We start from the raw sequence: 16,084 nt of genomic DNA, 5'->3' as shown, positions 1-16,084 counted from the left end.
AACTGATACTTATGGCAGTGATTTCTAGTTTTCTTTATTCATGTAAGGAAAAAACAGAAACCTTGAATTCATGTAGGCCTAACTATGCAGTTAAATGTCCTTTGTCATTACCAGTATTTCCTTTTCCTCAAAAAGCAGTGAAAAATGTCAATAATATAGCCTACTAGGACTACAACAACCTCTGCAAAGAGCTCAAGCAGCACGGGATGTGGCTTCAGCAACATATCATAGCACATTAAACATCATGTAGATATTGTGGTCGAGATAAAGACTAAATTAAGCAACAATCTGATGGGCGATTTCTCCCAGTCCATTGAATCGTCTCTTCACATAAACTGGCTAAAGTGTGATATTAGAAGCCCCTCCCCCACCCAGACACCCACACACAAAATTTTGGTTGTAAAGACTGCATGATGTGTAGCACAGCACAGTGATGTGTGGGTTAGGTTGAAAGCCTACAGTTTGGTTGTTAATTGGGAAAGCTAACGAATTTGAATTCTAAATAAAGTTGAGGTAGCAGATCTATCTGTAACATTGCCTAATGTTTACATTCATGTCATATTCAAACCCACTTTTCATGATAAAAGCTAAAACTGGATGGCAGATTCGGTAACAGTGCATTAGATGGTGAACAAGCCTCAGAATAGTGTTTTGATGCATGTTATGTACAGATATAGTTACATAAAATATGAAAAATGCAAAGAGGGGTCACTTCATGACTTTTAGCCAGAAATTTAGTACTTTAGGTTGTGTTAGAATTCACTGTCGATAAAATAGCCACATGTAATGTTAAGTCATTGCACTGTTTTTAATTGAAGAACTCTGCTGGCTTTCTACATCCGAGAGACAACTCACTGTGAGATGTATGTTTGTCACTATAAATGCATATTTCAGTGTACACGCCATCAGATAACTACCACAATCTTTTCAGTGGTGATAATTTTTCATGTACTACCTCCCTGTGGTAGAGGGAGCTCCTATGATGTGCAGGTATTTATATCATACCTGTTAACCTGTTCTCGTGTAAGTAACTAGTGTCTTTGGCACTTCATCTGGGCTTGTTGGCTGAGGCGAGTGTTAATGTTGCTGAAGGCAGACAAGTAACACTAGCCAGTTGACTCAAGGTTGCTGGTGTAGAATCAAAGTATCTTGTTTTTGTGTGGGTACACATGGAGTAGCAAATGTGATGGTTTCACCTGTTCTCATGACACCATCATTGGCTTGTCATTGTAAATTATCTGACCTTATGTTCCTCACATATTACCACCTGGAAAAGGCCAGAGCACCGTGGTTGCCAAGGTGGATGTACTGTTTTCGTTCACAGCATCAGTGCTCTCAGATCTCCACGATGGGATGCTCGAGTGTAATGCTGCTTAACTATTTGGGCTTGACTTGTTGCAGCATATATGGTAGCTCCATCTCTGTCTGCATCAGTGTCACTGAAAAAATTCCGATGGCAGGTGCCCCTCTCCATAAACCCTCTTTATGGTAGATGCCTCAATGGCCAGCTTAAAGGCTATCTGAAGCCCCAGCAAAACCAGTGGTAGTACAGCTGTCCATGTGTTCTTAAGACACCTAAGTGCAGCTTTCAGTGTTCTATGTCATTGCACTATCATTCTGTTGTTTGCGCATTGATAGTAGGTTGTATGATGATGCTGGAGCCTCCACAATCTAGACAGTCCCAAAAACAGTATCAGTAGAAATTGCTGGCCGTGGTCTTTCATGATGTCTGCCGGGCAATTGAAACGGGAAATCAGTGTTTTAAGGAAGGCCTCTGCTGTGATTTCTGCTGAAATATGACCAGTTGATGTTGCCTCCCCCCAACATGTATATCTGTCTGTAGTTGTAAATATATAAAGATATTCATTTGATGGCAGAAGTGGGCCAATAAGATCTGTGTGAATGTGAGAGAAATGACTTGTTGTCTCAGGAAATTCTTCCATTGGCATGAATATGTTTGCCAACTTTGCATTGTTGACATGCTCTTGATCAGTGGTAACAGTCTTTTTTTAATATTTGAGCACTCAAATTTCTCGATCATCAGTTTAATGGTGGAATTTGCAATGGGATGGATGAGGTTGTGAACACTGTCAAAATCTGCTCTTTGTAGCATTCCAGGCACGGATAGGCTAGGTGAGGATCTAGACACATCACATCAAATAATATCCTTTGTACCTAGCAACCGCACTTGTTTGAGCTGAACAGCTATGGAACCATCATGCAAGTATTGTTGTAGCTACTCTTCCATAGCTTGTGCTGTCCTTAGTTGATCATAATTTATTGCCAAAGAGATTTTCTGACTCTAGAAAAAAAATCGGTCACCACATTTCCTGCCTCTCTTATGTATCTTACATCTGTAGTTGCCTGCCTAATGAATTCAAGCTGGCAGAACTGCCAGGGTGAACAATCTTTGTCCACAAATCTATAAGTGAAGATTGGCTCATGGTGTAGCTTCAGCATAAGGACAGAAGTGCCATATGGTTTAATAAATGGCAAGCAGCTCTTAATTTATGCAATCCAGTTAGTCTGGGACTTCATCAGCTTCTGAAAGAAAAACCCCAAAGTTTTTCAACTATTCTTAACATACTGATGGAGAGCTCCCTCGATAGCCTGTTGGCTGGCATCCACCACTATTGCTAATGGTGCATTGTGGACCAGATGGGATAAGAGGATTGCTGTTTACAAACTAGCCCTTACCATTTTAAAGGCTTGCTGCCTTGCGGTTGTCCATGGAAGGGACACCTGCCTGTAGTGTTGTTACCTGCCAGTACTTCTGTCAGCTGTACATGTATCTCTGCTGCTCTGGCTAGGTGACGTCGGTAACAGTTGATGACCCCCAAGATTCATCTTAATTGCTAGTAAACTTTCAGCTGAGAAATGCTCTTAATGACCTATATTTCTCTTTAAGAGGTTTAAATCAGTAGCTGAGGCCACCTGTTCGTGATGCAGAACACATTTTGCCTCATTTTTTACCAGGCCATATTTATGTATTCTGTCTGACACTGTCTTAAGATGTTCTTCGTGTAATTCAGCCGTAATCAAAAATATCATTTAGGCGGAAATCAAAGCCCCTTAGTACTTCATTTACAAACCTCCGCCATGACTGAGCAGCATTCTTTAAACCAAATGGCATATGTAGATATTCGAAGAGAGCCCATCACACTGAAAACTGTAGCACCAGCTAACACATTCGTGAAATATCTTAGGCTATGTACCGGATAGCAGTCGGGAATTGTTTGTGTATTTAGAATGCTATAATTCCCGCAGGGTCTCCAGGTGTCATCTTTCTTTTTCACTAGGTGTAATGGTAATGCAGAGGAGCTGTCAGACCTTCACATGACGCCTGCCTGCAACATCACTTCATATTCTTTCTTCGCTGCAAAGAAGCAGCCTGGTGCTAGTCTCATTGGCCGGTGAGACTGGTTGACCAGTCGTCTTCTTAATGTGATGTGATGTGATGTGCTGTGGTATGCAATACTTTCTGTAATCAACCAACAATCTCTTGTCTAGCTTCTGGACCAATCGAACCATTGTTAGCATTTCTGTCTGTAACGCCTGTTAGCACTTCACTGTTCCTAGCTTTATCTCCAGTCATCGGTAGCATATGAAGTCTGTATCTAATATTGACTCACTAACACCTGCCACTTGAACTTTTTACTGTAGCCCAGGTTCACTGTCACTTCACACTCAAAATAAGATGGGTGAGTTGTTAACTATTGCAAGATAGAGAATTGAACCCACCATGGCAGTCTTATTTTGCCTGGACAGATGCCATAATGTGAGTGGGCACGCTTACTTCACTGTATGGATGCTGTCAATTGCTCACAAATAACTGGGCCCATCTTGAGTGCTGAGTCTCACTACTTCCTACTGGCATCTGCAGATGTGGTATCAATTCCTTCACCTACACTTTGGAACTTGTATGGAATAGTTTGGCCTGCTGTGCCTACTGCAGACTGCTGAGGCAGTTTCAGAATGGGCAGGGAGATGTGCATCACGTGATCTGATTACCAAAATGCTTTTGGTGCCAATGTATGTGGTGATTTTGTTCTCCATTTACTATCTGGCCAACTGTTTGATTCTGCTGGTTGGATGGATACCCCTCATCTTTTATCTTGTGCAGGTCCGTTTACTCATCACCAGTCCTAGCAGTTGCTTATGCATTGCGCCCATCTGGTATTTAAGACTTAGGAGCTGCTCATGGATCTTAATCTGTTGCATATGCCATATATCCCTGGTCTCCACAGTGGTGATCTCTCTAGCTAGTTGAGTTAATGCTGAGGTACTCACCTGTCCCACAGAAGAATGCCCCCTTTTTGTTCATTGAAAGTGATACTTGCAGCAGCCATACATGTCATAGAGTTTTACCTTACATTGCTTCCTCTTCCACAATGTTCCTCAGATGTGATCACAATTCAGATTGCATTCTATTGCCGATACACTTGAACTGAAGCACTTTTCATCGATCCAGTGACTTACATTTACATCAAACCAAAGTGTTCATCAGCTGAAGATATTGTTGTGAGGGTGGTTTCAAAATAACATCAGACACCATTTCGACTGCTCGAGCATCCAAGCTGTTAACTGCTACTGCAGTCTTTGTGTAACCATTAGTAACTCTGTTTTACGTAAATGTCAATTCTCACATTGTGAACCACAGTTCAGCTTTCTGTGGCAGGAACTTCGGTATCTGTGTTTTCATCTTAGGAATGGGAACCACGTAAGACGCAGCAGGCAAACTGTTGTACTTGTATAAATTTAGGTCATTTGCTGCAGCAATTTAATTTTGCAGATGCTTAATTTGCTTCTGTAAGGCCTCTTCAGGCATAAAAGCTGTTCATTTGTCTAGTTTCACTTAACATAGGTACGCAAAATCATTGTTACACTCTGTGTATTGCTTATGGTCTGCTTTTGTGCCACTTAAATGCCTGCTTTCATCATTTCAGACATAAATATGCTGAGATTCACATGACACACGTTAACAAGGTTTAATCTCTTAATTTGTTAGATTCTCACATGACAACCAACAGTAAAAGTGAACTGTCAAAAATTAGAACTGGGCTTGAATGTGAAGCAAACCCAGATGACTGTCCAAAGAATAATACATGTGTTTTCAATCACCGTCCAAAGTTGGTAATTACTGCAGACCCATACCTAGTACCAAATGAAAAACAAAAAAATTAAATTTCAAACCATTAACAGCACAGTGAGCTTACAATTCCAAAACTAAAAACAAATTAGTGGACAATAACTAACAACAGTAAAATAACTCACTGAGAAGTCAACAAAAACAAACTTCCAAAACACACACACTAAGTCCAACACCAAACGAAAATCACTCACAAACAACTTAGAAATATGAAGATCCCTCACTAGAGAGCATCACCACTTACTCCAACTTGCCCCCTATAAACACAATCCATTTCAAAGTTTCCATACCATAATGATGTCACACAACACAGTTACATCATGGCTCAGAACAAAGGGTGGTACTGCAAATTTCGATTGAGCCACACATCTTTCTGTTCCAATCACATATGGAGCACAGGAAGGATGATATCTTAAAAGCCTTCATGCTTGATATAATGTAGTTTAATCTTGTCTCCATGGTCCCTGTGTAATATATTCCTAGATTTCTCTTTTAATACTTATACTTGAAACAAGATAGTTGGCATCTGGTTTTAATCATCTGCCAGTTTAGGTTATTCTGCTTCTTTGTGACAATCTCCCTTGCGCCAAACAAACCTATGACTGTTTTCCCTGATAGACCTACTTGGTATGGTCCCCACACACTTAAGGGGAGCCAGAATGATCAATCTCCTCCATGTTAATTTTAGCAAATAGAAGGAACATTTTTTTCTAAAACCATTAAACATATTGCTCTGAAATTTGGACTACATTTTCAGTGAATATTTCTCTACGAAGTTAAAATGCGATGTTAAGAAATATTTATTGGTTTTTGTTTTACAATTTTTTAAAACAGATGCTTATTTTTTTTCTCTAAAATTTTGCACTTTTTCTTCCATAATTCTTGAATTATACAGTATTTTTTTTAGAATTTGTTATAAAAATGAAGGAAAAGAAGTAAACAATATTGTGTATAAATTTCATTGATATACTGTTAGCAGTTTTTGAGAAAATATTCCTCAAAGATGAAAATTTTAAAGTTACGGGAAACGGCTTCCAAAGTTTTTTGATACATTCCTGCCCCATATGATGGGTTATCAGCATCCTCTTCTTTTTCCAGTGTTAGTCTCCTTTTCACTGGTCTTTTCTTCCCTTTTGCTGCATGTTGTAGGCTTTTGTCTCTCCTGCACGTCTTAGTCTTTCTTCATCAATTAGGCGCATTGTGGAAATGGTGTTGTGTTCTGGTTGGAAACCTAAACGTTTCAGCACATCACATTTGATAAGGTTTCCTTCACTGCACGTTGCTACTGCATTATACATTCCAAAATGCAATGTTTTTATCTGTACAAACACTCTTTTGGGAATCCTAATCCAAATTAAATTATTTACACTTTCATTTGGATTTTGTGTTTTCCCATGTAAACACTTTTCCAATAAACTTGGGTGTGTTAAATCTCTGAATATCATCACCTGTGGAGCACAGTGCATGTTGTGGGTGCTCATTTGTTGATGCAGTGTGAAAAAATAATGCTCATACTGCTCTCCTCATATGCTCAATGCTTCTTGTATTTTGCCTAATTACACACCCATAATACCTCTGCAATCTGTCAATTGCTTCATCTGTCAATCTTCGTCTTCCTCCAAGGGTCTTACCATCACTAAGCTTCTGAGATCCTAATGTCCGCTTTAGTTTGCGCAGGTGATCCCCCATGCGCTTCTGCACATGTCCAATGCTCTCCTGTTTTTTAATGTGAATTTCATTGCCATAAGGTTTGAGTTCCTCGACAGCTTTGTATCCCTTAGAATCACCATCTCCTAGATAGTTAGTGTATCGTACATTATACCGCTTCTGTGATCTGGAAAAAATTGCTTTCTCTCCCTCTACTTCCATCGCTCCACTCGTGCCGTGAAAATTTGCTTCATAACTTTCACTATGTTCATCCTTGGTATTGCCCTCTACAATGTTTTGAGAGAATAGCAACATCAATTACTTTGCAACTGTCGCCACTGGTAGCTGTCACAACTCCATTTAGAGATTTGACTTCTGCATTGCCATTATCCATGTAAAGCAACAGTTAAATCTCTACAATTCACGTTATCTGTCACAGCTTCTTCAACTGAAACTTCTGCAGCACATTTGCTACACTTCAGTAACATTTTACATGCCAAACCAATGTGTGTAGTTATTTTCAATTCCAGTCCTCTTTCTTTGCAAGCTTGGCATAATACGTTATGTTTCAAAATATTAGAGAGCAAGGAAATGTTAATTATTTCATTCACATCATTACTGTCACTTTCATAGTTTTCAAATTTTTCTTTGCTGTCACAAAGTTTCTTGCTGGAAGAAGGTCTATCACATTCATTTGGAGTAGTTGGCAAAGCAGTCTGAGCAGTATCTCCCTTCGAAACAACAAAAGATTTCTTCTTCCACTCATTGTGCCTTTTCTTAAACACTCGATTGCTGAAGCGGGGCATATTGATATCCACAAACCAAATACGTAAAACAGGATGAGCAAAATTAGTCAAATACGCAAAATTGAACAGCTAAACAGCACAAAGCAAACTCCACCAAGTCAACACACATGGTATAGCGTTTATGTGTACCAATATGAACAGTCACTTGTCACAGAGATAAAGCCATACAACGTTGGAAAACAAAACACTGTCTAATTATGCAAACATACCCTGCTTGCAACCAGCAAGTGGTGCCGTCAGAGGTCACACACCAAGTCGCTGCAACCGTTTACGCAGCACGTCAACTTTGCAGTGATAAAAAACACACTTAGAATTCACTTAGAAGGGTGCAGGAACAATGTAGGACATGCCTCAACTTGGAACAGTGTTGGACAGACTGCTGGATATTTCTTGATTTGTTTCATTCAGATAATTCCAATAATTTTATAATGGAAAAAAAACCAAAAAACATTAATTTTGTCATTTTCATTGTTCTGGCTTCCCTTAAGCAATATTCTGCAATAGAAACACTGGTTACTGTAATGTCAGTGTAATAGCCTCCCTTCAGTGCTGAAGTCAACTATTTCAGTATAAGTAACTTCTTTGCTGTGTGAGTAAAAGTTATGAGTATTCTGTCTGTGGAACACTCCTTAGCATAATGTTAGTAAAGCAGTGTAAATGTCTAAAGCTTATTCTCTTCCTCAGGAGGTAAATAGTAATTAGCAAACTTTTTAATAAGATGGTTTGGTCAGTCTATTAACTTTTTACATAAAATTCTTCTTGTGTATTTTTGTAGGCTGAATTTAGTTTTGCGCATTGGCCATTTAGCCTGAAGCTTTTGTGGGCCCCAATTGTGGACTCAGTTTTCTCCACACGCTTTGGTCGACGGAAGTCATGGCTGGTACCAACTCAGTACCTGATTGGTTTTTTCATGATGTTCTTATCAGCTAATGTAGAACACTGGCTTGAAGGAGAATCTGCAGGAACAAATGGCCCTAGTACTGGGACCTTGACAGCATTTTTCTTCTGTCTCAACTTCTTAGCGGCCACACAAGATATTGCAGTTGATGGATGGGCTCTCACCATGCTCAAGAGGTAGTTATGTTGCAGCAACATGTTAATTGTAGTTATTTACTGTTTCTTCTGCTATTTAAATTAATGTGACTTCCTCTACAATCTTGCAGGAACAATGTAGGACATGCCTCAACTTGCAACAGTGTTGGACAGACTGCTGGATATTTCTTAGGATATGTTGTGTTTATGGGATTAGAATCAGCTGAGTTCTGTAATGCATACCTTAGATCTGAGCCAGAACCTCAGGGATTAGTAACATTATCAGGTATTGTATACAAATTAACTATATACGTACTATGGGGAAAAAAACTGACCCTGTTGTTCTCTTCTAATCTGATGACATACAAGAAACGAAAAGAAAGATTCACATGGAACCATAGAGGAATGACAGCTGAAAGCTTCAGGAACTGTGACATAGCATCGCAGCTTTAGATCTACTTTATTGCCTTATGTCAAATCTAGTTTTCGTGGTAAACAGCAGTCAAAATCGAAGTAAAGGAACATTAGTGAAAAAGATTGTTTTTTAAACAAGGAAGAAAGGTTTAGCTATGTAGGTACTGACAAAGTAGAAGTGAATGAGACTAGATTCTACTGTGGGGTTATTGACATTGTGTAAGCAAGGTACACCATTTTTGTTTTGTGTGTCATGTTACGTTCTTGGAAAGACATCACTTTTATTCACAGAGGCAGTTGGGGGTGGCCAATATGTACTTTCAGGGAACAAAATTTCCTGCACAGCTAATGCAAACATATAAAACTATATAACAGCAGTTACAGCTTTTAGGTCAAGAAGTTCCTTCTTAATGGTTAACCAGGATCCAGGATAAGAGAGACCCACATAATGCAAGCAGAAAGAGAGAGACACAGGTGCAAGAAATGATGTTTCTCTATTTACTTATTTCCAATCACATTGTTAAAACTTCCTTTAGTTTGGTAAGAACTTACCCTTTTAGTATTGTGAACATACTTTTCGTAAATTATATAGCCATATTCCTTTACGAGATATGTTGTTACGCTGTCATTCCCAATCTACAGCTGTGTTTATGTTCCTTGAAAATCCTGTGTGTAAGAAAACTAATTGAAGAAGTAAAGGTAACTATCCACCATATACACCCTACTTGAGACATTGAGTGGTTGGTAGGTAGATAAAAAAGATTGACAGACTGCATCTCAAAGAACAAAGAAGATTAAAAATGTTACTAAGATTTTGGAGTGTCCTTCCTAGTAGACACACCTACACATGCACAGCTATATTGTTCTATCTGTAGTGCCAGAACAAATTTAAAAGCTTTTGAGTGATAATAGTAATAAATTGTCATTATTGAGGAGTCTTTGGGCTTGAATTGATACTTTTACTTCCGCATCCTTGTAGTAAGTGCTTTGCCCTCTTACTTTTACGTTATTTTCCTTTACACTTATAAGCCATTATATTTTTTGCTGTCTAGTTTTGATATGTCCTGTACTGTTGTTAAATGCCCCATGGAAAAGTATATGAAAAACAGTTCTGTCATGTGCTTAATCAATAAGTTTATTGATTTCTGCATCCTTTTTAAGTTCCTGAAGATGGATCCACTGGGCTCTGAAATTGATAGCATGTAAATTTGACACACATGAATGCAGCTGAAAGGACAAGAAAGAGGAGGTTTAGATTTATTTTCCCCTGTGGATTTTTGATCAGCATTGGATCTTCTTTACTGTATTCAAACCAATTTTTGTTCTCTGATGTTTGTACAATTCATAAACTGTTCTTCTATCCTTTCAGTCCAACCCAATTTTCTCCACAGTGCAGTAAAGCTGCTCATCTTTGTCACCCCCATCATCACTACAGATAGATTCTTCTCAAACTGGAGCCTAAGTGACCTGCTCTTCTTCTCCAACCTATTCCTCTTTCCTCCCCTTGCAAAGGAACTAACTGTTCCAAAGCAAGGCCCTCCACCCCCTTCTCCATACCTACCTTTTATTTGTGATTGTCAACTGTATTTGGAATTTCTCCTCCTGAATGTAAGTCTTGGTCAGCCTTTCTATCTCATTGTAATTGTAGTTTTATCAAGTGAATTTTTCGTTTGGTGTTTTGTAGCCATGCTGGTGACACCTGATTGCCATCTTACTTCTGTTAACTTAATTTTTAATTTATTGTATTGTATCCTTCAGGCTGGACTTACAAAAATAATTGAAACAATGATACATTTATCCATTCTGTTAGCAATACTTGTTGCTTTGCAAAATGAATATAATGGTACGTTTGTGTGTTACAGGTTTTCTGTACTTCTGGGGACTAGTATTTCTAGTCACAACAACACTTGTTGGCCTGTTCAAACATGAGATTCCATGTCGTGAAGGAAATGAACCACATGACACTGATTTAGGTGTCAAAGAGACGTACAAGTTGTTGTGGGATATAGTACGTCTGCCTGCAGTCCGTACAACCATTGTTGTTCTGTTAACTAGCAAGGTGAGTAACACACGGCTTTGCAATTTTGAAATATTTTGACTTACCCAATTTAATTGCTGCGGCCCCAAGAGAACTTGCCATCTTTGGCCATGTCCCTCAATTCTGATCTGGTCTTGCAAACTCTCTTTGCTTTCCCTTCTGGTGTGTTCTTATATTTATTTCTGGACCTGCCTCTCTTAATTGTTTCCTAGGGATTTCATTCCAGTGCCTGCTTCTCAATTCCTCCATCTCACTTTCTTAGTGTGTATCCAACTACCACCACTTTCTCTCATGTATCTGATTTGTTCTCCTCCAGAGTTCCTCATTATTTATTTTTTCCAGCCATCAAACATTCACAGTCTGCAAGAGACAGCTATTTATGAAGCTGTGACATTATGTTCTTGTCTACTTTGCAGCTTTCGCCGATACAGAGGCCAGCATCCACATTTGTATTAAAAATACAAAGTTTTGTTTTGTGTGAGATGATTCTGTTTAACGTATTGGATACAGTTGTACGAAGGCAGCATTTGCCTTCTTTATATGGTTCTTCACGTCTTCTCCAGACCCACCATTTTCTGTCAGCACTGTACCAAGGTATAAGAATGAGTTGACAGTCTCCATCTTGTGATGTTTTCTATGCTGGAGGCCGATAAAAACTTAAATTCTGAGGCCCCTTTCTATGACAACACAAATCTAACATATGGATCATCAGTAATAAATAATAAAGTAAACTGACTACAATCCATTCCAGGAGTCTGGCCCTAGAGTTGCTAGTTCTGTGTGAATATTAACCATGTAATAATACCACAGTATTTGTTTCACAAACATAGTTCACTATAGAAGTCAACAGTAACAACAGCCATAAACCTTGTTTTCCCATTGTTTCCTACGTACTTTTGGAAGGTATTCTTAGAAATCGAAGTATTGTAGGTCTGAGTGACCTACCTTAACATCAGCTAACTCTGAACTGGCTTAAGCATCTCTCTAATCTTTATTTATAAACATGCCTCTCCTCACCAGTTTAACAGATGTGAGGTCACAGAAACTGCATAGAAATACGCTGCTCTGCAAAACTTAAGTGTGATACAGATACAGTAACAGAACATGTTACCAACTGTGAGAACATGACTGAAATTGAATGAGCATGTTGCCAGAGGTTTCCCAGTCGTGCACGGAAAGCTGAACGTAACACCACATGAGGTCTGAGTGAAAACAGTGCCAAATGGGGTGTTCCCTGCAACACAAGCCAGTAGGAGAAATGGGGAAAAACTGTGTCAATCAGTGAACCTTTGATGGTGTTCTTCATTTCACCATTGCCTTGAGACAGCATTTGGATGACTTCACATGGCGAAGAAACATCAGGAAACTGGAAGAAGGATGATGTGTGGCAAGTGTAACCCCAAGAATTTCGTACTGCTCAGCATTGTTTCACATGCTTGGGAAACATTCCTAACAATGGGCACAGCTGCCAGAAGGAAAAAAGTTATCAATCACTGTCAACTACAGCAGCAGATGATCACTACAATGTGCAGCAGGCAAGAAGGGACCCGCATCAAATAGCAGATGTAGTTGCAACCACATGTAACAGGAATGCATGGCATAAAATTTTGTGCTCTCCAGTGACACGGCAACTGCATGGATGTGGTCGCTTTGTCCGGCAACCAGGATGTTCTGTTCCATAGACACTTGTACATAAACAGAACTGTTTGCAATGGTGCCAGGTGTATAGGAACTAGACCAAAGAAGAGTGGAGCAGTTTTCTTGTATGGAAACAGATTTAGTCTGAGTAGTTATTCTGCTCTCACGCTGGGAGAAATGGGAACATGTGAAACACCAAGGAACATTGTCCAACATGATCGTTTTGGTGGTTAAAGTGCTACAGTGTGGAGAGGCATAATGTTACATGAGCATACTGACTTCCAAATTTGGGAACATGGTATACCCACGGCTAAACGTTATTTTGACACTGTACTACTTACCGCTTTCATCTTTTCAGGGGTTCATTCAGCCCTGACTTCATTTTTGTGGATGACAATGTGCGAAACACATTGAACTGCACAGGCTCTTGGAACAAAGTGGATTTTTGTGAATGTTGTGGCCTGCACATTCTCCTGGCTTAAATCATGTTGAGCATGTTTGGTATGCATTGGGGAAACACATTTCTGCACAGCCACATGTGCCAGTGATCATCCAGCAGTTGTCAGTTGCACTGGTGGTGATATAGAACACCCTACAACAAGAACTCCTAACTAACCTTGTGACCAGTAAGGGAGCGCACTGCAGAGCATGCATCACCATCTGTGGTGATCACACATCCTTTTAAGAACCACTTCCCACATCTTGTGATGTTCAGGGGGTTTCATTGTAGCTATTACCTCTGAATAAATGTATCATTTCTGTTTGTCTCATTTTGTATTTCTTCCAGTTACCTTCTATACCGTACCGTACCAGTTGTTTTTATGTGTGGTGCAAGTTTTATCGAACTAAGTATGTGGCAGTGATACATCATGTGAAAGTTAATTTCGTCCTTAAGTTTTTCACACATACTTGATTCCACTATTCTTTCCAAATGTTTACTACTACTTCACAGCAGAGCTCAGCAGTGATTTGAGAAGAGGGAAGAGAAGCTCAGTAAGTGAGATAAATTTCAGACCGAACTGCAAATTTGAATTGTGAAGCTGGCAATATCTCACATATGATGAAAGTGTTTCAGAAGACATGTAACAAGCTCTTCCTTCTGATAAAAGCTGGTCACAACCACAGAGGAATTCATCATGTTTTGCCAGTGCAGAGCGGAAACTCAACAGAAAAGAATTGGACAAAAAAAATATGACCAACTCCCAATTGTGATCCCTATGGCAGTTGTGGAAGACCACAGTGACCTCTCCTCTCTCTTATGCCAGGTTGTAAGAGAAGAGATAGAGAGAGCCAGAAATGTCAGGCTGAGTAAGCACAAGATAGCAGCCATAAATGTTGACCCTGTACATCAGGAAGTAATAGAAGATGATGAAGAAGACATGTATCAGTATTTAACACCGATCACCCCCACCAGAACATACTCTGCCAACTCAATGCCACAGCCATTGAACGGCAACCTTGTACCCAAACAGCGCAGGTTCAACCAACTTCTACTCCAAGTATAATGCCCCACAGAACAGACATTTGGAGGGCAGAGGAAAACATACTTTTTCACTGTAGACGCCTTGTATATGCTGTACACTATTGCACAAAAAGGAGAAGAGGTTTTTTAATGACAACTACGTTAGCAGATGTCAACTATCATGACAGTTCTGTTCTCACCAATTAACTGCAGAAAATAATTGTCAATCAGTTTGATGAAGTCTGTTGCTGTGCCCAGGACGAGGTAGTACTCCAACTCGCCATGGCCATTCCTTGTCATCATACAGAGGTATCAGCTGCTTGCATAGACGTCAGAATTGAGGATTCTAAGCTGAGCAACTATATCTAATGGTGAGGCCACTACGGATGGATATCTTCCATGGATGACAGTCATAAACATGTCAGGAAATCTCATTGACATCATCATCGACAGCTAACCTGTCCAGGTGCTAGTCAGCTCGGGCTTCCTTTTCGGTAGTGTTGAATACTCATTGTCAACATCTAAAGAAGAGTACATTCTATGGTACAGAAGTGAATGTGCAGTAAGTTACAAATGAGAATTATGTCCAGCCAACAGGAACATCTATTGCAAGAGTGCCAACAATAGAACAGAGTCCTGTGAATCTGTGTTCTTGTCAGAGTGTATTCATAATGTTATCAGTCATAGACTGGACGATCAGAGGCCCAGACCAACAAAGCTATTGCAGCGAGCTCATATAACAAAGATTGCTCTGGGTGTTTGTTTGGCATTGAAGACATTGTTAACTCATTGTCATCAATGAGACATGTTCCAGTCATCAAACTAGATGCTCAATTAAACTGCGAAGCTTTTGTCAATTGCAAAAAGCTACTCAGGCTCACAGAAGAAATAACCTGCCAGCGATGGCCATAAACATTGTAGGTGATCAAGGAGAACTTTGGATCACTAATTGTTATGAGCAGCCACAGCTCATCCTTAAATCTGTGTGTGTCCAAGAAGAGCGCCTTAATGCCATAGACAAAGAAAAATTGTGTTCCACAACCAATGCAGACAATGAAGATGAAACTAGTATAGAACTGCTAAAAGGATCTAATCTGACCGAGGAACAATGTGAGTGAGTGTTAACTGTTTTTTGCCTATTTTTGGATGTTTTCAGATCCGAAGTGGAGAAAAGACAGACCAAGAGGCTTACGGTAAAACACCATGTCAACACTGGGTATTATCTGCCAGTTAGCCAGTAATTGCATAGGAAGCCACCAACTGAATGATGGATAATCCTGGAGGAAGTAGAGAAGATACTGCAAGATGAGACCATTCAGCGTTAAGAGTCCTTGTTCCTCTGTATTGGTCTTCATGAAGGAGGGGGGTTGCACATGGCATTTGTGCACTGACTATCTGTGAATGAACAAAATCACAAAAAATGCATCTAAACATTGCCAGGCATTGATGATTACCTAGACTGCTGGAGAGGAGCAAATTAAGACTCAACTGTGTACATTTAGTAAGGCTATTGGCAAATCAAAGTTGATGAGGATGATGGAAAAGACTGTTTTCCACAACTCCTGGTGGCCCTTACATATTCAATGTCATGCTGTTTGGACAATGGAATGCTCCTGTCAACTTCGAGTGTGTGTGCACACCTTGCTTTGACACCTTAAATAAACAGCTATTTTCTATCTGGGTGACATTTTTTTGTTTTCAAAGATATTTGAACAACAACTAAGTCAATAACAACTGTGTTGAAGTGTGTTCAGACAACTGCCTGAGTCCAAAAGATTGCCTCTTCGTTGCCCAAGAAATACAAATCTTAGCGCTTCCAGTGTGTGACAGAGGATGCCATCCTGTATCAGAAAAAATAATAGCGGTCACCGACTTTCTGACTCCTCAGCACATTAAAG

The 16,084-nt window shown here is 39.6% G+C and overlaps 1 protein-coding gene across 2 annotated transcripts in view; it reads left to right on the top strand.

The window, feature by feature from the left end:
* The window catches only part of LOC124606834 (acetyl-coenzyme A transporter 1), a 73,048-nt gene that overhangs the window by 1,082 nt on the left and 55,882 nt on the right, over positions 1-16,084 (top strand). For both annotated transcript variants that reach the window (XM_047138910.1, XM_047138909.1), the window contains exons 3-5: positions 8,378-8,676; positions 8,766-8,920; positions 10,911-11,107. In XM_047138910.1, coding sequence (XP_046994866.1) covers positions 8,378-8,676; positions 8,766-8,920; positions 10,911-11,107 — 651 coding nt within the window. The remainder of the gene's footprint in view (positions 1-8,377; positions 8,677-8,765; positions 8,921-10,910; positions 11,108-16,084) is intronic.

This window comes from Schistocerca americana, chromosome 3 (genome assembly GCF_021461395.2).
Source record: "Schistocerca americana isolate TAMUIC-IGC-003095 chromosome 3, iqSchAmer2.1, whole genome shotgun sequence".
Taxonomy (NCBI): domain Eukaryota; kingdom Metazoa; phylum Arthropoda; class Insecta; order Orthoptera; family Acrididae; genus Schistocerca; species Schistocerca americana.
Note: the sequence above shows the minus strand (reverse complement) of the source record. Positions and strands in the feature narration are given on the sequence as shown.